Source organism: Nyctereutes procyonoides, unplaced genomic scaffold, assembly GCF_905146905.1.
Source record: "Nyctereutes procyonoides isolate TBG_1078 unplaced genomic scaffold, NYPRO_anot_genome, whole genome shotgun sequence".
In the NCBI taxonomy this organism is placed as follows: Eukaryota; Metazoa; Chordata; class Mammalia; order Carnivora; family Canidae; genus Nyctereutes; species Nyctereutes procyonoides.
Window position 1 is genome coordinate 164,848 of NW_026575048.1, and position 23,168 is coordinate 188,015.

The window sequence follows — 23,168 nt, forward strand, 5'->3', positions numbered from 1 at the left end:
GTTTTGGGGGAGTCAAAAGTCATATGTGGATTTTCAACTGCACGGGGTTTGGTGGCCCTACGCCCCCCGCCCCACGCCACTCGGAGGTCAGCCGTATTCACATCTTCCCCCATTTAATAGAAGGGTCATTATGGCTCCACGAACAGTAGCTGTTGGAGAAACACGCATTTATATTCATGATTATATCATAAAAGACTTAATTGAAAAACCACGCTCCAGGATAGGGCTAGAGAGCGCCGTGCTCGGTAAAATCAGTCGGTCAGAGGAAAACAAATACCGTATGATCTCACTCATATGTGGAATTTAAGAAACAAAATGAATGACCAAAGGAAGAAAAAAGAAAAAAAAAGAGAGAGAGAGGGAGAGAGACAAACCAAGAAACAGACTGAGACTCCGAACTCCAGGGAGCCCACCGACGGTCACCGGGGGGCGGGCGGCGGGACGGGAATTAGTGCACCTGTCACGACGGAAAATAAAATGACATAAAATGTAAAAAAAAAAAACAAAAAACCCCACACACAAAAAAAACCCCAGAAGCCATGCTCTGTAGCTTTGAGGGTCCAGCTCAGATGCACTTTGCTGGCTCATCACCAGACAGGTTTCCCACGGGCGTCGTGGCTGTTTTCATTTCTGCACTTGCTTTAGATTTTCTTTCAAAATAGAGATCAAACTCAAGTCAGCACAAGCACCACGTCTGCGTCTGCGTAACAAGCGCTTCAACACGATGCGTAGAACGTTCTGTATTGTACTGGGAAAAAAAATCCCTGGAGAATTAAGGAGTTACTATGAGTAAAGCACAGTATTATAAACTGTGTAATATAAGAAATATAAGGACACGCACTCCCGTGTTCTCAGCCACGTGGAGTTCTGTGTTTCTGTTCCACATATTTTGTGCATGTATCAGGCAGCGAGATGCTTTTTAAGCGCATCTTACTGCGGATACACTGAAAATATAAATAACCTGATTCTAAAAAAAAAAAAAAATTACTTATCTGAATCCTGGCCTGTCAGTAAGACATAAAAAGTCAGGAGTCTACACGCGGGACCGCGACGCTGACCGCAGCTCACACAAGATGCTGCCCCGGCGCTTCAGGTGCCGTGTGGCTTTTTTTTTTTTTTTTTTTGGCTCTTTGAATCTACAGCAACAGCCCCCAAAACAGCCGACGCAATTGTGCCACAGGTATTACCGGCACAACTATTTTTTTCTATCATGCAGACGTGTTCTGCATATTTTTATATATTTTATGCTCTATTTACTTTCAGTCTATCGATTGTAAGAAAGAAGGTTAAACGTATATTGCAGAAGAGCACGGTTGGGTATCGAGTGGAGCCCCTCGAGCCGGGGGGCGACCGCCGACACACACGAGCACTCGGACGATCATCCTCAGGGCTCCGTGTCGTCAGCTCAGAGGAACGTAAGGTGATGTCACAGAAGAAGTCATCCTGGACGTCATTTTCTCATCAATAATTGCATTGATCACCTCCACTCACGAAGCTCAACCTCCATGAACCAGACTTAATTCACGAGAGCCCTCGAGCGGCTGCTCCTCTCACCTGGGCCCTGGATGCACCGGAAAATAAGAAGAAGCAAGCAAAGAAGGTGAACACGGGCATGGCCTGGAGTCACGGCCGTCTCCGCGGCACCTGTGTGCCTCGGCTGCACAGAGGATGGCGACAGTGGCGACAGGTGGCGGCGCTCAGTGCAGCGACAGCAGCCGTGGCCACGGGGACAGGCACGCACTCGCCTGTCCTCCCGCGGCTGGGGCGTGCGTGGGGAGCGGAGGTCTGAACGGCGGAGGCCTGCCCGACCCGGGCCCACGGCCTGCAGCGAACACATGAGCCCCACGTTGCTGCCACCGGCTGCACGGGAGGCCTGGGCGCTTTGCATGTCAGGCAGCGTCTCAGGAGAAGCGGCTGTGTCCCTGCGTCGCCGGGGTCCCCAGACTCCGCAGATGGCGAGACCCGGGGGCCTGGGCCATCACCGCCGGCGGAGCCAGTTCTTGCCGTCGGGGATACAGTCGGCGATGAACAGCTAGAGGCAGGATACCACGCACTGAATGAGAGACGGAGGGGCTCCCAGGCGGGCCCAGTGCTCCCCGCTGGGGGCTGCCCGGCGCCCCGGGAGTCGCAGTTCCAGGCACCAGGGGTGCGGAGCAGCGGGGCCATCGATCGGGGTGCTGCCAGGGAGGAGGCTGGCATTCGGCGTCCCAACCGAGCAGAGGCGGGGCGGGGTGGGGGTCCTCGCAGGAGGGGAGACGGTGGAGAGAGGGCCACGTGGGCGCCGGGTCGGGAGAACAAGAGGCCGGGGCCAGCAGGTGCTTGGGGCACAGCCGCTCCACGCCGCCTACGGTCAGTGTTTGCTTCCATCAAGAAGGCTTGAGGTTCTTCTCCACTAGCAGTATTAGGGATGCTTCCCGTAAGGAAAAGGTTAACGCCCACAAAATAGCTTATTAGAAAAGACAAGGTGAGCCCTTTTTCTCCCCGGGAAGGCAGTCCGTCCTTCCAGAAAGGGGGCACCCCGGGGCGCAGAGAGAGCTGCCGGGACTCCAATGCCTGCCATCAAGACGCCTCCTTCCTCGGCCGGGTATGCCCGCGAGTTCTTGGGTTTAAACCCACGAGGCTCTTTGAAGCCATTAGCCGTCCTCCTCGTCACGGTCTCGGAATTCAAACGCACGTGCTCGGTCTCCCCCAGATCTGGACCCCGATGAGAAGGAGCCGCAGCGACTGGCGGCCACCCAGGGGCTCCTCGTCGGTGATGCGGGGTCCCCAGGATGTCACCGCGGCGCGCCCCGTGTGGCAGACGCGGTTCAGGGAAGGGTCTTCGCCTTCGCCAGGTCAGGTTCAAGGCAAGTGGAAGCACGAGACCACGCCTTCGGTTTCCTTACATGCTTAATGCAGGCGTGAGCTGCACGGCTGACTTAGCTCTGACCCCTGCCCCCCCGGGCCAGGGTGGCCTGTCACCACCAGGGGCCCTGCAGGAGGGTGGGGGCTGCTGGTGAGGGAGGCACACGAGGCCGCTAGGTGAGGCCAGCAGACAAGCGGCCCTGAGAGGTGATGTCTGGCAGCTGGGGCGGGTGCCCCCGACACCGGGGCACGGAGTCCGAGCGTCCACGCAGCACAGGCTGGCCCCTGCCGTGGATGTGCCCAGGCTGCCGCCGAGAAGTACGGGGTGGATAGGAGGCGGTGGTGGGGACGGACATAGGAGGGCACAGGCTGTTACAGAAACGTCCAGTTAACCAGGCTGTGCACTTGCAAGGCTGTCTTGCTAAGAGGCCCAAGTTCCACGGAGCTGGAGCTTCCAAAGGCGGCCGAACCAAAGCACACGCAGTCTGGGGAATCGCTGCTTTGCCACCAGCCCGTGCAGAAGCGCAGCCAGTCACGGGTGTGGGACAAGCCGAGAGCAAGCCCACGGGGCCCGGCCGTCCCCGCGAGGTGCGTGTGAGCTGGGGCTCAGGCCTGTCGCAGCCAGGGCGACAGAGAGGCCCTGGGGAGACCTCACCCCGTTTCACAGCTGCTTTTTAAAAGTCTGATAGTGCAAAGTCAGTTTTATTTTAAAAATAGGCTTTAAATTTTCCTTTTCAGTTTTTTCTTCCGAATGCCTTATATTTGGAGAAAGGACTAAAATAAATAAGTATCGTAGTACCCACACGTTGTGCTACTTAGCTCATCCTACCCTCAAACGTTAAAACTGATAGGCCGGCCGGCCGCGGGCAGGTAACGCTGTCGCGGGTCACAGGCTGGTGGCCGCAGTCCTGAGTGCAGGCCCCAGCCCGCTCCCGAGCCCACCCGGGGGTGGCTTCCCGTGGCTTCACACTGTCCCCGCGCCTCTCGGGGGTGTCGTCATGCTCACGGGGCTGCAGGCCGCGGGCACGCTGCGGAGGACCCGAGGGACATGGTCACAGTCCCTGCGGTCGCCTCACCACAGCCCCAGCGTCCCGGCCCCCAGGGTCCCCCCAAGCGACACTGCTCCGTTCCCCTGAAATTTAAGGTCCCGGTTAACGGCAGGCCGCCGGAGCCGTCGCCTCATTCCAGCCGAGTCCTTAGAAGCCCGCCGCGTGACATCGCGGGCCGCACACACGCCTTCACCGGCCCTGCCTCTGCGGGATGCGCTTCCAAGGGTCAAATTTTGACAGCGTCCGAATCTGGCTGTAAATCACGTCTACAGGGGCAGGTTTGTCCCCAGACACCCGAGTCTTCTCACTGCCCCAGGGGCCACAGGGCCCCCCGCCCTGCAGGCCACACCTGGGCGGGCACAGGCCCGTGCACCTGCCGGGGAGCACGGCCAGGAGAGGGGCCCAACGGGGAAGCCCGGCTGCGAGCGGAGGAAGCCAGTGCCCTGGGCCACCAGGAAACGTTGACTTCTGCTTAAGGACCTCGGCTTGAGAGACATTTTTGAAGCACTTTATAAGTTTTAAGAAGAAGCAGATACTTTGTTAAAACTTGACATTGTGTTTCCGTGAAACGGGTAATTCCGCTGCAGGTTCTGTGGCCCCGGCGACAAGAGACGATGGGAAAACATAAATGGGCTATTTACAGCGGGTTAACCTTCGCCCTCATTTTGTGTCCTGTTTACATTTCTAAATAATTGCTTAATTCTTCTTAGGAACATTTTAATTCTAAAGAATTTTAATTCTTCTTAGGAACATTTTCTAAGGAATATTGAAGTAAGATAGGTCGGGGGACTATTTTCATCACAACAAACCCTAATACGTTTTATGAAGCAGTTCCCAATTAATGGCAAAATATCTGAACATGAAAAATAAAAAATTCCTTAAAAAAATATTCATGGGACTAAAAGCCAGAAAAAAATATGATGATGACGACGTTGCAATCCACAACGAGCAGAACAAGTCATTCTATCGTGACAAGATCTTAAAAGATCGCGCGGTTGGGTCCTCAGACGAGGCCCCGGGGTCAGCGGCGCCCGTCCCAGGCTGGGGGCTCCTCAGCAGGAGCTGTGCCTCTTGAGCTCCCCATCACTCTCCTTGTCTCAGATTAAAAGCAAGTAAGAGAGCAAAGCATAGATAGCATTTTTTTAAATGAAGCTACTTCTCAGAACAATGTGCATCTCCTACAAATCAAAGCGGGTCTGGACACCTTCCCAGAGGGTTTGACAACCTGCCTTCCTGATCAGAAAGTTCGTGACTGTAAGATGGATGTGAATCATTTTTGACATGTAGATGTTTTACCTACCGACTCTCTCCTGATAGCTGGAAAGTTCAGGGTAGAGCTTGTATTTGTTTCTGTCACCTGCAAAATAGAAAAAAAAGGGAAGGGGGGGCATTTAGAAGACTTATTAGCGTATATAGTATATAAAATAGCCAAGAATGCCGAATCTTGCCCTTGTGAAGATTTTTTGAATCACTAAGACTGACAGAAATATCAGTATTTTATCACACTTCAAATCAAGAGGAATGCCTGAATAAACCCAGAGAGAACACCGACCACAAAGCAGCGGGCAAATACCTGATAGTGATGGATCAGAAACCACAAGTCGCTGCCTTGGAATTATACGTTCTCGGATAACACACATACATCTTTTTCTGGAAGTGATCATAAAATGCCTGAATTTTTATAAAATGTGTAGCCCCCAAGACAGTGATTTTCAAACATCTTTGCTTAACCCCTAAAATAATTTTTAAACAGCATGTATTCACTTGTATATTTTCGATTTAACACCTAAAATTGTTCAATATAATGCTAAAAGTTGTAAAGGGCCTACTTTGCAGCATATTTCAATTTCAATTATTTAAAAAATTATCTCTCTCTTTGGGGTAACGGTATCTAAATGTCATAGTATAAAAATGAATCATTATTTTTTTAGGAGATTTTATTTATTTATTCATGAGAGACACACAGAGAGAGAGAGGCAGAGACACAGGCAGAGGGAGAAGCAGGCTCCCTGCGGGACCCCCGATGCGGGACTCGATCCCGGGACTCTGGGGTCACGCCCTGGGCTGAAGGCAAATGCTCAACCGCGGAGCCACCCAGGAGCCTCTGTAGTGTTCATTTTAATCTTCAGGTCATATTTCCATTCCATTTGTCCCAAAGATTTTATACTAAGGTATAAATACATTTTTATGTAACAGTTTCTACAACAAAAATTTGTACATGAATTTATTTTTATGTTATTTGAAGTAAGCACAAGGCTCTATTAAATAATTTCTTATAGATCGATGATAGTAATCATTATTGGTACACAGCTCACCAAAATCTTAAATATACTATGAATTTTTTTATTTACTAAACATGAAAGCAAATTTATATTTGAAAGGCATCTTCATAGACGGGTCTTTTAGTTCACATACACAAGATGACTATTTCTTATTTCTAGAATGACAAAGTTTCAATATCAAATTGTATCTTAGTATTATTTATTTTTATTTTTATTTTTTTTAGTATTCTTTTTTAAAGATATAGGTGGTAGAAACGCTGGTTTTATAAAAGCTAGAGAGGGTTAAATGGATATGTTTCACAGCAACGGAACAGGATTATTTTATATTCCTTCCAAGATGAAGGTAAAAAAAATGACTTAACTATAATTAAAACAATTTTATAAATTTATATTTTATAAATAAAATATTACTTTTATAACTTTTTGTTTTGGTGATAGTTAGCTGTGTTATTTTTTTTTAAGATTTTATTTATTTATTCATGAGAGAGAGAGAGAGAGAGGCAGAGACACAGGAGGAGGGAGAAGCAGGCTCCATGCTGAGAGCCCGACGTGGGACTCGATCCCGGGACTCCAGGATCGCGCCCTGGGCCAAAGTCAGGCGCCAAACCACTGAGCCCCCCAGGGATCCCCTAGCTGCGTGATTTTTAAAGTAAGTCATATACAATGACAATATTAACGACGACTGTTAGGACGTGACAGTTCCGTTGTCCCCCTTCAGTTCTGTTGGGCAAAGAAACCGAAATCCGGGACCTCTGAAGCCGGCGGCCTCTGCTCGGGGGGTCGGGGGGCTCACTAGTGGCCGCCGTCTGGATCAGGCTGGGCCTGTTCTTGCGTTCACGGCCGGACTCGGGACCATTGGGGTCTCCTGCCCAGACGTGAGAGAAGGCGGGGGGGGGGCCGGGGCCCGCGGGGCGGCGGAGCAGGAGCTCGGCAGTGCCCCGGGACAGAGGCCCACCCGCCAGACGGCTGCTGCCAGAAGCTGAGGGCGCGGGGACGGAGAGAGCAAAGTGGCAGGATGGGGAGGACGGTATCACTATGCCGAAAGAATGCTTTTTTTTTTTTTTAATTTATTTATTTATGATAGTCACAGAGAGAGAGAGAGAGAGGCAGAGACATAGGCAGAGGGAGAAGCAGGCTCCATGCACCGGGAACCCGATATGGGATTCGATCCCGGGTCTCCAGGATCGCGCCCTGAGCCAAAGGCAGGCGCCAAACAGCTGCGCCACCCAGGGATCCCAAGAATGCTTTTTTTTAAAAAACTGACTAGAAATAAGAGATTTGGGGTCGTGGTCAGATCTAGGACAAAAGACATGCCGAGCAGGATTTTCGCAACGTAAAGATAAGCAGTCTGCAATAGAGACGGGAGGAACCTCCCGTTCACCTGCGCAAACCGAAATTATAAGGTACGTGGGAATACGCGCAACAAAGCAGGCACAGACACTCTGAACCCCCGCAAGTGGAAAGCATAAAATGGACAGATCACCACAGAAATGCCGAATTAGCGGCTGTATGTGTGCAACGTTGTTGTAAGAAATATCCCAAATCAGAGGCAGGTAAGCACGTGACAGCAGGTGGTGGGTGACAGCAGGTGGCAGCAGGTGGCGGGTGGCAGCAGGTGGCAGGTGGCAGCAGACGGCAGGTGGCGGGTAAGAGCAGGTTGCGGGTGACAACAGGTGGCGGGTGACAGCAGGTGGCAGCAGGTGGCGGGTGACAGCAGGTGGCAGCAGGTGGCGGATGACAGCAGGTGGCAGGTGACAGCAGGAGGCAGGTGGCAGCAGGTGGCAGGTGATAGCAGGTGATGGGTGGCAGCAGGTGGCAGGTGAGAGCAGGTAGCAGCAGACAGTAGGTGGTGGGTGGCAGCAGGTGGCGGGGCACAGGCCACAGCCGCTCCCCGCAGCTCGCTCTCGGCCCGTTCCTGTGGCCGCCGCGGCCCAAGCTGCCGGTCCTGTCACCCGTCAGCCTGACGCCCCGTGCCCGCTGCGGCCCTCGCCACCTCCGGCTCCCCACGCAGGCGTCTCCTGTCACATCATGACAAGAAGGTGAGGAAGCACAGGAAGAGATCTCAGGAGACAGAGTGACCAGGTTCACGCTGCGCGTGCTGCGGGGCCGTCAGGGCCGTTCGCTCTATGACGTGCTGTCGTCCGTGTGTGAGCCCCTCTTGTAGGTGAGACCTTATCTCAGGTAAGTGGGTGTCGGGGAGCACGAGTAACGCGGCTCAGTCCACCCAGTGGGACGAGGGAGGGCCCGTGCGTGGCAGCCACGGCCCACGGGCACGTGACACGTGCAGGGCAGAGGTCAGTCCCTCCCCACCTGCTCGTGCTCTCTCTCCCTCCCTGCGTTTGGCGTGACCCCGGGGTCTCAGGATCGAGTCCCCCAGGGAGCCCGTGTCTCTGCGTCTCTCTCTGTGTCTCTCGTGAATAAATGCAATCCTTTTAAAAAATAAATAAAACCACCTTATGAAATCCTGAGCGCCCAAGAATATGTAGTAAATAGTAACATCCAGAATATAAGTCTGTGGGTACACAAGAGAGAGGCTTATTTTGTTCCCCGTTTCAAATCCGCAGGATAACAGCCTTTGGGACAAATGACAAATAGAAGAAACCAAGAGACTTTAAAGATAAAATCTCTCTAATTGGAGAAAGCGTCTCCTGAATGAGAACAGAAGCTTTTCCCAACTACAGCAGTGAGGATTTGGAAGGGGCTGAGCGCTTCTTTGTCTCTCCCACACCCGTCAGTGCTTCTATTTGACGCTAAAGCTTAACGACGTAGCTTGATTTCTTAATAGCAATATTTAATAATTGCTTAATTATAATTGTATTTGAATTGCAACAAAAGCAATTACCTTGGGAGCCAGAGTTCGGCGGGACTTGCGCAGGTGACGGCTGTGGTCTCGACAGCGGTTTCGGGGGTAACTCTTTAGCCTGAGAGGGACACAAAAATGCACATAATTTTAACATACTTCTTTGCCGGGGAGCACATAAGGCTTTGTTCTTCCGACGGGCGTACCTGGCGCATTTGGTCCCATGCACCTGCTAACGAAACACCCCAACGAGCACCTGCCCTGTGCGCGCCGCACTGGGTGCGAACCGAGGCACCTGCAGGGGCGGCCACCGCCCAGCTCGGCGTGCGGGGCTCCATGTTGTACCGGGGGTCCCCCGACTCTGAAGGGGGTCACGGGCCCGGCGCACGGCGCCCGGTGCTCCCAGGCCCCTTAGGGACCTGAGCCGTGGGCAACGGGCCGTGTTCCTCCCCGAGGTCGGTACACACGACGCGTCCCGGTTACAGGACGCGTTCACAAGACCTGCAGGTAAACGGAACCGTGAGGGGCCCTGGCCGGTTGTCAGGAGCCCGATTCCGAGGCAGGATATGGCACAGAAAGCAGCGGCCTGTGCCCCGAGGGAACGTGGAGAGCCGTGCGTACAGCCGCCTTCCTCTGCTCCCTGGCCGCTCTCCTTGCGTTGATTCGTTGTCCCTCGTTCTCATACTTCTCGGTAAAGGAATCGAGAATTTCATAAAGATCTTCGGCTTGAGCGGGCCGCGGTACTTCTCCGAATAAAATGTCGTAAGCCCGGATATCTTGACAATAAAATCTAGTAAGAAACACCAGATTAGGAGCATTCATAGACGCGAATCTTTTCTAGAGTTAAAAGTAGGACACACACCTGTACGTAGGCATTTACGCGCATCTGGTACCTCATATTTACTATTTTTTCAAACATTAACTACAAGCCCTAACCTGGATTAAACCCTAAATTCACTCCCAAGCTCATCTCTAGAGTCAATCACCAAAAAATAGTTTGATACGCAGATCCTTCCTCAGATAATATAAAAAGCAAACGCACACACACACACACACATAAGCACATAATGCGAATATACCGAGAAGTGCATATATTCGTACAGGTTTTTGTTTTTTAAAAATGGTGCTTTGTAATATCTAATAACAAATACGGCTTTGTAGTTTCTTTGAGATGTTTGTTTTACAAATACATATAATCACATATTATATGCATTACTGACTTACCGTAATACCGAATTACATACAAAGATTGGCCTTGCATACCTCGAAGCCCTGCTCTGCGTTAGGAAGTATATTTGTTTCAGTTTATCCGGGATTCAGGGGAACGGCCGTGAGAAAGTCTCCCAAAGGCCCAGAATCAGAAGTTTTTAAGAGAATTCTTCATTTAAGTTTCTCATACTAATAAAAGCAGAAGTAAAAGCCTCTCTCCTGGCTTTAGGAGCCCAGAGCCGCAAACCTGCTCGCAGCCCGCCCAGGCCTCCTGCGCTCTCCTTCTGGGGCTGACCTAGAAGTTCCCCCTCCCTCCTTCCCCGTCACAGGACGCCTGAGTCCCCTCGGGGAGAATCATCGAGATCTGTCTCTGTTTTAGGGACGAAAGACAAAGGCCGAGTGCAGTGACAGGCCGCCTCTCACAATAGGAACAGTCTGACCTGCAAGGGTTTTACAGATGTTTGAAAAATACACTTCACATGACACGGCCAACTAATGGAATATTATAGCCATTAACTTACACTGAAGATTCTTTTTATTTTTTTACTATTTTTTTTTCTAAATATTTTATTTATTCACGAGAGACACACAGAGAGAGGCAGAGACACAGGCCGAGGGAGAAGCAGGCTCCATGCAGGGAGCCCGATGCAGGACTCGATCCCGGGACCCCAGGGTCACGCCCCGAGCCGGAGGCAGACGCTCAACCCCTGAACCCCCAGAGGCCCCTACACTGAAGATTCCTATAATGCCAAGTGGAAAAAAGGGTTTACAATGGGATCCAGTACAATTACAGTCACATGTGGCAAAACAAGGGGAATTACGTTTAGGAAAACACTGTAAGGCGATAAAGCAAAATGTGAACCGTGTTCATCTTAAAGGGGTAGAATGGTTTTTTTTCTTGTAGTTTTTTGTGTTTTCCGGATTTTCTCTAAGTACATATTACTTTATATTGAATCTTTAAGAAATATATGGTTAGAGTCAAATGCTGTGTTTAAAAAAGAATATACAGGCAGCCCGGGTGGCTCAGCGGTTGAGCGCCGCCTTCAGCTCAGGGTGTGACCCTGGGGTCCCGGGATCGAGTCCTGCATCGGGCTCCCTGCATGGAGCCTGCTTCTCCCTCTGCCTCTCTCTCTCTCTCTCTGAATAAATAAATAAAATCTTCCAAAAAATAAATAAAAAGAATATATAAATTTACTCTGCAAACTGTGAACAACTATATGGGTCTATGAAGTATTATTTTCCTCATCACACGTTCCTGAAATCAATTAAAACTATTTGGCTTGCACTTACTTTCGATTAGTTTCTTTCCTTTCAATCAAGCAGCTGCCTTCTAAAGATATGCCAGCAAACAGTCCTCTGGACTTGCAGTATGTGAAGACGGCAGCAGGGCTCCTTAGGGCCACATTTCCTTCTAAATTCCTGCAAAACACACGGTCTTGCATCACAGGACCACCAGGGGATGGACGCCAAAGGCGGTATCTGCGCGGCCCCGCGCTTCTCACTCAGAGAGGGGCTTGCTCTGTACTTAGTTCACTGGGTTTGCGCCTGACGTCCTGCTGGCCTGAGCCATCGTGTTCCAGGAGGTCCAGGGCAGGGCAGGGCACGGGGACGGACACATTATTTAAGACCTTTGTAACAGCGCGTGGTAATACAGGGGACCGCGCTGCCCAGGATACACGAAAGCTGAGGTTTTCCATCTTTGTCCTCCTTTCTTAAGACAGGAGCACACCTTCCACACTGAGGATTGTCATGGAATTTAGAAACCTTTTTAGATGACCATATGCTCTGGGTTTTCCGCACGTCTACGTGGCTCAAACGACCCGAAAATAGTCGTTCCTTAACAGAGAGCTAAAAGGCACGCTACGTACGGCAACCATCGCTCCAGTGAAACCCTTCTACTTAGGTTTTTCACAATTTAGTCTGAAGAAGATCTTTTTTCTTTCTCAGTCAATGCTGCCGTTTTTTTTATCAGTTATTTAAATTTGACTTGGCTCCTTCAGAGCGTAAAGGTCAATTTTATGTTCGATTCCAGTAGATACGATGGCCTGCATTTCTGAAATGTTTAGTTTCTTTTCGTGTGTTCTAGTTTCAGATTTTCTCACTTTATCACACCGGCTTTCTGATTTCCAAACAACCTCAGGCCCTCAGCTTATATAAATCCTTAATCGGTTTCATTGCAACTCAAGCTTCCTCCCCATGCAAAGCTGTGTACACTTTTTAAACCATTACTATCCAACAGCTGTTCGGAAAGTACCGCACGGTGCTCACCTTCCCAGGGGCCCAACTGCCACAGTAAAGTTCCCTCCAAGCGTCAGGTTACCGCCTTTTGCGAAAGCTTCAACTGCTCTGTCGTAATTCAGAATTATTACCAAATCTGATACCTGAAAATGAAGAGAACCATTTACTTACAATTAATTACGTGTCAATGTCCTTTAAAGCACATGCTGATTAAAACTCAAATATATACGATACGACGTAGCAAGAGTTTCAGTGTAGACAGTGAGAGAAGATGAAGGAAGAATCATTTGTATTTTGAGCTGAGGATGCAAGTAACGGCGATTTCCACAGGGCAGCACAGCAGACCCGGCCGAGCACTCACCAAGGACCACGCGTACCCCGTGGGGCTCTGTGCAAACCCTGTGGGGCCCTGTGCATACCCTGTGGGGCTCCGTGCATACCCTGTGGGGCCCCGTACAAACCCCGTGGGACTCTGTGCAAACCCCATAGGGCTCTGTGCAAACCCCGTAGGGCCCTGTGCATACCCCATGGGGCCCCCTGCATACCCCGTGGGGCCCCGTGAATACCCCATGGGGCCCCCTGCGTACCCTGTGGAGCTCCGTGCATACCCTAAACCCTGTGGGGCTCCGTGCATACCCCGTGGGGCTCTGTGTAAACCCCGTGGTGCTCTGCATACCCTGTGGGGCTCCATGCATACCCCAAACCCCATGGGGCTCCATGCAAACCCCGTGGGGCTCCATGCAAATCCCCAGTCTTCTCGACATGGTGGTGACGGGGGCCTGGTGAGCTTTGGGGGACTGTCCCAAGGACAGCTAGAGCAGGTCCAGTGTACCTAGGTCAGAAAGAGTAAAAGTACTCCCCTCAACCACACTCGGCGAGAGAGAGAGCCCAGCCCGAGACCTCCCCGCTGAGAGCCAGGGCGCAGGACCCGGGGTCTTCAGTGGCATCTCCACACTGATCGCCGGCAGGGCTGAGCTCCTACCATGACTAAAGTGCATGCAGTCCTTTTTCTTTCGGGCTGAAGTGCAAAATATTGGAAGAAAGCTAGCTAATCATCAGTTAATGCCTTCTACTGAGTTAATTCTCTATGTGAAAGCAAAGTGGGGACGCGGTGACGATGCTCAAGACGCACCCGCACGGACAGGTGTGCTCGAGAGCCCAGAAGCACGGACCGCCCTCGGGGACGGAGGGACGGGCCCGAGCTTCAGGGCAGCTGCGCCTGAGAGCTGGTGACCTGGGCTCCTCCGCCGGCTTCCCCACCTGCCGCCCTTCCCCACGCGACAGCTGCAGGCCCGGCCCCTCTCGGCCCTGTTGAGGATGGAGACCCGCAGACCCAGAAAAGGAAAGGTGTGCGGATCGATGCTAAGAATCTGGGCTGAGAATCGAACTCTCTGGGTGTGAATCCCACTTCTGCCTCCTGCAGGTTGTGTGAGCTCGGACACACGGCCTCATGGGGGGCGGGAGGGGACCCTGCTCGCAAGTCCCAAACTCCGCATGCGTGTGGACACGGGCACAGACCTTCACGTAAGCTGGTTTAAGACATTAATTGAAATCATTTGTAAATGATTTTATTTTGGCATTTTTTAAAAGACTTTATTTATTTATTCATGAGAGACGCAGAGAGAGAGGCAGAGACACAGGCAGAGGGAGAAGCAGGCTCCCTGCAGGGAGCCCGACGCGGGACTCGATCCCGGGACCCCGGGGTCACCGCCTGGGCCGAAGGCAGACGCTCCACTGTGGAGCCCCCGGGGCGTCCCTCCATTTTATATATGGGCAATTTCTGAGGATCGTGGTGTCAAATGATACAGAATTACTTAGCATTTTATGACAAGTAATTTTGCCAATGATTGTGTGAACTGTCTTTATATACAGTGTTAGGTAATGTGTATAAGATCGCTCTGCATAATGCTTGGTAGAGACACAGGCGGAAAGTGCAGATCTCCAGCCATGACCATGGGGATGCCTCGCCGAGTGTCCCCTTCTCCTTGGTACATCTTAGGACAGTTAAGGAAGACAAAATGTCAAGTAAGAGTCAATTAAAGAAAAAAGTAATGCTTTAATTTTATGTCTCCTCTCAATTCAATTCTCTCTGAAATAAGAGTAAGATAATCCTGTTCTTTGGTGACATCACTACAGAGAACCAGGTCAAAGCCCACAGAGAATCCGAGGAGCAGGACGGGCCAGCGGCTCTACATTTGCTCCCACAGCTTAGGGGAAAAGCAAAACAGATTCTCTGAAAGAAAACTGGAGCAATAGAGTAAATAAACGGTAGAAGACATCTCAAAATTCGATGCGGCTTCTTAAGACGTTTGCAATAAGGGGCGCCTGGGCGGCTCTGTCGGTGGAGCCTGCCTTTGGCTCGGGCCCTGACCCCGGGGACCTGGGGTGGACCCCCGCCCCCGTCCGTCCTCATGTCGGGCTCCCCGCTTCTCCCTGCCCCTGCCAGCTGCTCCGCTTGCCTCTTCTCTCTGGGTCTCTCTCTCTCTGTGTCAAATAAATAAATAACATCTTAAAAAAAAAAGTTTGCAATAAGATGTAAGTACAAATAAGATGCCGGTTGTGCATTTAAACTTCATTGTTACACGAAGGAATGAGGGAAACCCAACTAGCCTGTGTGGGAAAAGCTGGGGCAGTAACGTTGACCCCGGAGCAGAGGGGCCAAGGTCGTTGGGAGCAAAGTTACAAACCAAACAATGCAAAGTCAGTCTTTGCTTAAAGAATTTGAATTATTTGAAAATAAGAGTTCAAAGATAACGAATTCAATAATTCTCTGGGCTGTAACACGACTGGGTGTTTCCACCCGAGGACACGAGGACACGCTGGGCTAGTCAGGTGGGCCCGGCTCTGAGCTCCAGCTGGGGAGCGGCTGGCAATCCGGAGCCGCGGGGCCGCAGGGTCCATCCGTTGAGACACCTGTTCCTCAGACGTGCTAGAGGCGGAGACGGAGCAAAGGGGGACGAGCAACGTCCACCGTCAAGGAGAGGACGCTGGCAAACCTAGACAGTTGTAGGCGGAGGGCCGCCCGGGGGGCTCAGCGGTTGAGCATCTGCCTTTGGCTCGGATTGTGACCCCGGGGTCCTGGGATCGAGTCCTGCTTCAGGGTCGCCCCGCAGGGAACCTGCTTCTCCCTCTGCCTGGGTCTCTGCCTCTCTCTGTGGGTCTCTCATGAATAAATAAGTAAAATCTTAAAAAAAAAAAAAGAAAATTGTAGGTGGGGATCCATCTAGAAAATGAAATACATGCAATAACGCATATTTTGTTGGTGGTGAAATAAGAACAGCAAGTAATCTCTCAGGTTCTCTGCAGTAAGTTTCAGCTGCTTTTGGAGAAAATGGTAATTGTAGGTTTACACACTTACCTCGATTCCTATCTCAAATCCTCCACCAAGCCCAGCTATCCCAATGGCGGAGGGCGCAGACCATTCTAATAAAAACAAAGAAAAAAGCGTCACTCTAATATTAAAACCCCTTAAGTACACACCAAAACCACCATGAGATCCCACCTCACCCCAGTGAGAATGGGGACAATTAACAAGGCAGGAAACCATAAATGTTGGAGAGGATGTGGGGAAAGGGGAGCCCTCCTGCACTGTTGGTGGGAATGTGACCTGGGGCAGCCACTCTGGAAACTGTGTGGAGGTTCCTCAAAGAGTTAAAATTAGACCTGCCCTACGACCCAGCAATTGCACTGTTAGGGATTTACCCCAAAGATTCAGATGCAATGAAACGCCGGGGCACCTGCACCCCGATGTTTCTAGCAGCCATGTCCACAATAGCCAAACTGTGGAAGGAGCCTCGGTGTCCATCGACAGATGATGGATAGAGAAGCTGTGGTCTGTGGACACAGTGGGATATTCCTCAGCCACTAGAAACGACAAATACCCACCATGTGCTTCGACGTGGAGGGACCTGGAGGCTATGATGCTGAGGGAAGTCAGTCGGAGAAGGACAATCATATGGTTTCACTTATATGCAGAATATAAGACATGGTCAAAGGGATTATAAGGGGAAGGGAGGGAAAACTGAATGGAAGTCATCAGAGGGGAAGGCGAACCCAAGAGACTCTTAGCTCTGGGAAACACCCTGGGGGCACCGGGGGTGGGCGGGACTGGGGGTGCTGGGTGATGGGCGCGTGGTGGGTGAGCACTGGGTGTGATACACAACTGATGACTTATTGAACTCTACATCTGAAACTAAGGATGTACTATATGTAGGCTCATTGAATTTAAATGAAAAAAAAAAAAACAACAACAACAACATTAAAACCCCTTTGGTACCCAAATATGGGAAGGAAAAATGCTACAATGTGAAAGAATAGTGCTCTTTTAGAAATACTAAGACTTTTGTATTTCCCCCTCTGTTTTTAAATATTCTTTAATGAGCATATATAATGTTTAAGTTAAAAATATTTGAAAGGGGGCAGCCCCGGTGGCTCAGCGGTTTAGCGCCTCCTTCTGCCCAGGGCGTGACCCTGGAGACCCGGGATCGAGTCCCACGTCGGGCTCCCTGCACGGAGCCTGCTTCTCCCTCTGCCTGGGTCTCTGCCTCTCTCTCTCTCTGTGTCTCTCATGAATTAATAAATTTTTTAAAAAAATCTAAAAAAAATATTTGAAAGGTATCAGATATTGAGTCTCATGGACTCACAAATCCATGCCCCCTCATCTTTCTCTATAAACGTGCACACGACCAAACTAGCCAGCCCGTACCTGCTAACACACATGGTACTTGATAATCACAACTATTGATGCTTGGATGTTTCACAAAATAATTGAGCTGCAATTCTAGTTTTTGGTTAGAATTTTTTAAGAGATATAAGAGAGCAAATGACTTTAAAAAATTTTAATATTATCACTTCTAAGGGCAACACAATAATAAACTGTTTCTATTGTAAAACTCTGGGGGCAAAAACTGGCCTTTTTGTGCCTTGTAGAAGCACAAGAACTAGGTTATAAATTCAAGATTATTAAGATTTTAAGATGATAAATTTCCTTACATTTGAAAACTAAGTACAATAATTCCATTTGAATTAGGAAATAAATTAATTTGATGGGCGGAGGGTGGGACAGTATAGATAAAGTACTTTTCTGAAAATGCTTATTACCTTCCTAAACCTAATTTTGTGTTCTAGGTAACAGGATATTGCTTGAATATATTCAGAACTAATCTAGCCCGGCTTAGTGGGGTTTCGATTACAGAAATGAGTGTCATATAATCCCAAAGTTCTTCTCATTTCCTATGTTAGGAACCGACCTGTCTGAGGACAGCCCATCTGGCCAGGATCTGGGGAATTTGCTGCTTCCTTTGGGCGGCTTTTATCTTATCCTGTGCAGACGGAGCAGCTGGCGCTCGGGAGGGGGAGAGAAACGAGGCTACTGGGCCCCGGAGCAGGTCCACCTGAGGCTCTGAGACCCAGGGCGGTCGGGCCCCACCTCGGCAGAGAGCCGCCTGGTCAACCCGCACGGCGACCTTCTCATGGCCCTGAGCCCACGGGCAGTGCAGCGGCTCTGCAGAGGCCTAGGTCTGTGGGGTCACATCAGGGGACACAGGGAGCCTGACCCCGGGGACCAGGGCCCACACCCCACAGACCCAGGGGATCTACTGTACTTTAAGGTCACATCAGGGGACAGAGCCTGACCTCGGGGACCAGGGCCCATGCCCCACCGACACTCAGGGGATCTACTGCACTGTGGGGTCACATCAGGGGCCACAGCCTGACCCCGGGGACCAGGGTCCACACCCCACAGACCCCCAGGGGATCTACTGTACTGTGGGGTCACATCAGGTGACAAAGGGAGCCTAACCCTGGGGACCAGGGCCCATGCCCACCGACCCCCAGGGGTATCTACTGAACTGTGGGGTCATATCAGGGACACAGGCTGAACCAGGGACCAGGGCTCACGCCCCACAGACCCCCAGGAGATCTACTGCATGTGGGGTCACATCAGGGGACACAGCCTGACCTCGGGGACCAGGGCCCATGCCCCATAGATCCCCAGGGGATCTACTGCACGGTGGGGTCATATCAGGGGACACAGCCTGACCTTGGGGACCAGGGTCCTTGCCCACTGACCCCCAGAGGATCTACCGTACTTTAGGGTCACATCAGGGGCCAAACCTGATCCGGGGACCAGGGCCCACGTCCACCGACCCCCAGGGGATCTACTGTCATTGTCTCGTGCTCTTTTCCAGAGCAACATGAAATGATCTACACTAAAAAACATGTATTAAGAGAGAAATACGTTCAATTATGTGAGCGTACAGAGAATGTTAAATCGGCATAAACAGCTCTTTAGTTGGCTTTGACACACCTGCATGGTTTTAAATTATTACGCTAAATGTCGGCTAAACCTGGAATCGGGGGAAGTGCACTTTGATTTCATCTCTGAAAATCAAGGATTAGACTTCACCCCAGAAAGTAACACCAACGTGTCCGATCCCGATGGGCTCCCACCCTCACCCTGGGTACAGGCTTTAAAGAAAAATTCCGGTTTTTGTGGTTTCCCACGGGAACAGTAGAGCGATCAGAGATGGCTGAGATGGCCGGATCACCTTCCACAGGGCAAGTTACCCCTCGGGGTTGAGGGGATTCCTTCCGCCCCGAGACGCTCACCAGCCCGCCGGGTGTCTGCGCCGAGGGTGGCCCAGGGCAGCTGGGTGGGTGGAGGCCGGGTGGGGGGTTCAGGGGCGCGGGTGCCCATGCCGGGGCCGGACTGGGGACTCACCTCCGTGGGGCCTGCGCGCCAGCACCACGCCGCTGCCCCCTCTTGCCGTCACGAGGAAGCCGGCCCGGACCACGGACAGAAGCGCAAGGCCTTTGGCTCTAGCAATCACGTGGGCTGCAAGGTAGGAAGCGGCAGGTGAGCAGGTAGGACGGAGGGCGGCGTGGAGGACTCAGGACACAGCTCTGTGCAGCCGGGCCGGGGGGGGGGGGCGCCCATGGTAGGGAGTGGGTGCAGCTCAGGGCACCCAGGCCTTGGCCGCCACCTCCCGTCGGGGTGCTGCCTCCACCGGGGCGCCCAGCGTAGTGCTGCTCCCAGGTCCTGCACCTGCTGTCTGAAGGAGGCATGCGGGTGACCTTTCCTTACGGGCATCTGCTAGCAGGACAAGTAATTTGGAAACTTCAAATAATTGAGAATACAACTCATAAAAAAACAAGCTACTTGATTACAGGGAACACACAGGGCGGCTGGAGGAGGTGGGGTGGGGGACGGGGTCCCCGGGGGACGGGCACCAAGGAGGGCACGTGATGTGATGAGCACTGGGTGTCATATAAGAGGATGAATCACCGACTCTACCCCTGAAACCAATAATACATTATATGTCAATTAATTGAATTTAAATAAAATCTTAACAAATACAAAAAGAAAAAAAAAAACCCAAGTTACTGTTTTCAAAGGAATTAAGATCCACACGGAACTGAGTACTAAGGAGAAACCTCACAAGACGGGTGTGCCGCCAGCAGCAGAACTTGGATCTTAAAGCCATATATTTAGTTCACGTTTCATGAATATGAAAATTAGACATAAACACAGAAAACCCAAGTGATTTTGCCACTTTAAAAGACATTTAACTTTATAAAATGATCCAATCAAGTATTCAAGTGACTCATAACTGCTAGCGGACTAAGAATACCATTTAATTTATACCATATTCACATTTCAGGGAAGTCCATTACGTAAGATGGATTAATATACGTGCCCCTCAAACAGGGCACCTCCCTTTTCTGTGGATTTATTCACACAACAGGACATCTTCAAGCAACAAGGGAAGGGGCGCCCGGGTGGCCCAGGGGCGGAGCGTCTGCCTTCGGCCCAGGTGGTGACCCCAGGTCCCGGGATCGAGTCCTGCCTCGGGCTCCCTGCACGGAGCCTGCTTCCCCCTCTGCCTGTGTCTCTGCCTCTCTCTCTCCTTGTTTCTCATGAGTAAATAAATAAAATCTTTTTTTAAAAAAAAATTGACACAGGAAGCCTAAGCATCAGAAGTTACTCTTGCCTCTGACATCACTTTCCAGGTGTTTTGATTTCTCATTTTTAGTCAAATACTCCATCAAGAAAGTCAAATCAGACCCTCTACTCAAATACGCAGAAATGGTTTTATACGAGTCCTTAGAAAAACACTGAATTTCTAAATTTAGTTTCAAACCGCTTCAAAACTTTAGCAGGAGGGATCCCTGGGTGGCACAGCGGTTTGGCGCCTGCCTTTGGCCCAGAGCACGATCCTGGAGACCCGGGATCGAATCCCACGTCGGGCTCCCGGTGCATGGAGCCTGCTTCTCCCTCTGCCTGGGTCTCTGCCTCTCTCTCTTTCTCTCTCTGTGACTATCATAAATAAATTTAAAAAATTAAAAAAAAAACTTTAGCAGGAGACTCTGAGAGAACAGATCAAGGGCGTGAAGGCGCAAAGGCACGTGGGGAGGACAGGGCTGGGCTGCGACTGCAGCCTGCTGAGCGTGCCTTTGCTCTGCGTGGAAGGTCGTATGAATGTTGTGATGAGGTCGAAGCTGTGCTGTGTATCACACGGGTGTGTTTTTACAACCACATTTTGGCAGAGCATCTTCCTCCGCTCTCAGTGCGTGTACGGTCAGGACTGCCTCCGTTTACGAGGAACAAAAGCAGAGGAACGTATTTTATTTATTTATTTATTTAGTTATTTAGTTAGTTAATTTTATTTATTTTATTATTTTATTTATTTTATTTTTTATTTATTTTATTTTATTTTTTATTTTATTTTATTGCATTTATTTATTTTATTTTATTTTACTTTATTTTATTATTTTTATTATTTTATTTTATTTTATTATTTTATTTTATTTATCTTATTTATTTATTTTATTTATTTTTATTTTATTTTTTTGATGAACATATTTTAAATGTCATGTTTGTATTTATGGATTTTCTACCCAGATTTGGAAGACACTAAAATACCACTAATGCCTGAATAATTTGCCAATTGGCTTTTTATTTACAGTATTGATGCGCTGGTTACAGATCACTGATGGAATTCCACTGCACAGAATCCAGGAGGGATAATCCAAACCCAGATGTTTCTGTGTCAGGAAATACAATTTATTCATGAATTGGGCTAGCAGGCTGTGTATGCAGATGCTCACATATATCAAGACGTGTCTTCTATCTCCTGCTTCAGAATACTGTTACTGAAAATTCGTTTTTTCTGGCTGAATTTTCTTCAAGTCCTAAAGCAGCATTTATCGGACTGGTATGTGCATACAGATCACTGAGATCTCGTGAAAAATGCAGATTCTGACTCCTTAGGCTTCAGAAGAGCCTTGAGATCCTGCATTTCTAACAAGCCCCCAGTTGGTCGAGTCCACACCTTGAGGAGCGAGGCTCCAGGAAGCACTGTGTCCTCCATGGGAGCAGTGACTGCGCCAAAATAACAATCGTTAATATTGTTATTATTATTATAACAACAATAAATTAATCTTTTTTTTAAAGATTTTATGTATTCATGAGAGACACAGAGAAAGATGCAGAGACACGGGAAGAGGGAGAAGCAGGCTCCCTGCGGGGAGCCCGACGTGGGACTCGATCCCAGGACCCCGGGGTCACGCCCTGGGTGGAAGGCAGACGCCCAACCACTGAGCTACCGATGTGTCCCTACATTAATCTTTTTAAACATTTAACATTCTGCTAAATAACTTAAAAATCTGGCTTAAGAAATTAATCTAGTTTTTTTTTTTTTTTAAGTTAAATTAGTTTTCGTTCCTGCAGGATTGGCGTCCTCCTGCGTGGCAACTGGTCAAAAGGGAAGGCAGAGGCAGTCTGCGCAGTGCCCAAGCCGGTTCGCACACAAGTCTTCTTGGCCTCTTGGAGTTCACCTTAACCACCCAGTAGGAGCCACTGGTCGTGGCCAAGGACAGACAGTGGTTCCCAAAAGCACCCCCGGGCCTAGGTCTTCTGTGCTCCGCCTCCATTAGATCAACGAGAGTGGTTGGGGCGGCCCTGCGCCCCGTCTGACTCAGCAGCCCTGGCGGGAGGTCAGGCTCTGCATTTTCAAGGCCCAAGGAGTTACTGAGCCGCGTCTTCTTCAAGCAGGATAAAAGGCAAATATCTTATCTCAAGAGAGAAACCCCCAAATCAAAATGTATGTATCAGATTAGCCAGTGATTCTGCAAGATAAGGTTGTGAAGGCCTGAGAAACTGCGGGCGAGGACAGGTGAATTTAGGGAGAGCCCAGGTGCGCCAGGAAGAGGAGGCAGGGAAGGGCAAGGGGGTGGGGGTGTGGGGGCCCCAGGAGACTCGCTGGCAGACCAGCCAGGAGGATAAGGTGCTCTTAGGGGTCCCCGGCCTGAGGCCAAAGACCACACCAAGCAGCTCAGGCAACAAAACAAATTGAGAAATGAGAGGTACATAGTTTACTTACCAGGAATGATCTTATCAGGTCCATTTCTGGAAGTTATTTCCGTGAATTCTCTTAGGATTTTAGCAGCCTTTTTTGCTTCTGATTTCAAATTGGAAGGTATAGGATTGTTCACTGAAAGATTAAAAAAAAAAGAGAGAGAGATTTTAATGAAAAAATCCAGTAAGTAGGAGTTAGGAATCTATTATAATTTCATTTCTACTCATGCACAATTGAGCATTAACAAATAGCATCCTTCTAGCAAAATAAATGAACTAGAAATGCTCAAATTATTGTCTCATCTCTATTCTCCTGATGAATTCACTCTGAGGTTGGGAAACCCTAAACCCTCAAAATCCCAGAAATTATAAAATCCTGGGATAAAATC

At 50.0% G+C, this 23,168-nt stretch overlaps 1 protein-coding gene across 1 annotated transcript in view; it reads right to left on the reverse strand.

The window, feature by feature from the left end:
- Positions 1–23,168, reverse strand: part of SH3YL1 (SH3 and SYLF domain containing 1) — a 38,431-nt gene that overhangs the window by 1,773 nt on the left and 13,490 nt on the right. The window contains exons 2-9 of the mRNA XM_055327469.1: positions 22,805–22,915; positions 19,144–19,257; positions 15,781–15,845; positions 12,453–12,565; positions 11,475–11,603; positions 9,597–9,765; positions 9,018–9,096; positions 5,194–5,250 (exon numbers count right to left, since the gene is read on the reverse strand). Coding sequence (XP_055183444.1) covers positions 5,194–5,250; positions 9,018–9,096; positions 9,597–9,765; positions 11,475–11,603; positions 12,453–12,565; positions 15,781–15,845; positions 19,144–19,257; positions 22,805–22,915 — 837 coding nt within the window. The remainder of the gene's footprint in view (positions 1–5,193; positions 5,251–9,017; positions 9,097–9,596; positions 9,766–11,474; positions 11,604–12,452; positions 12,566–15,780; positions 15,846–19,143; positions 19,258–22,804; positions 22,916–23,168) is intronic.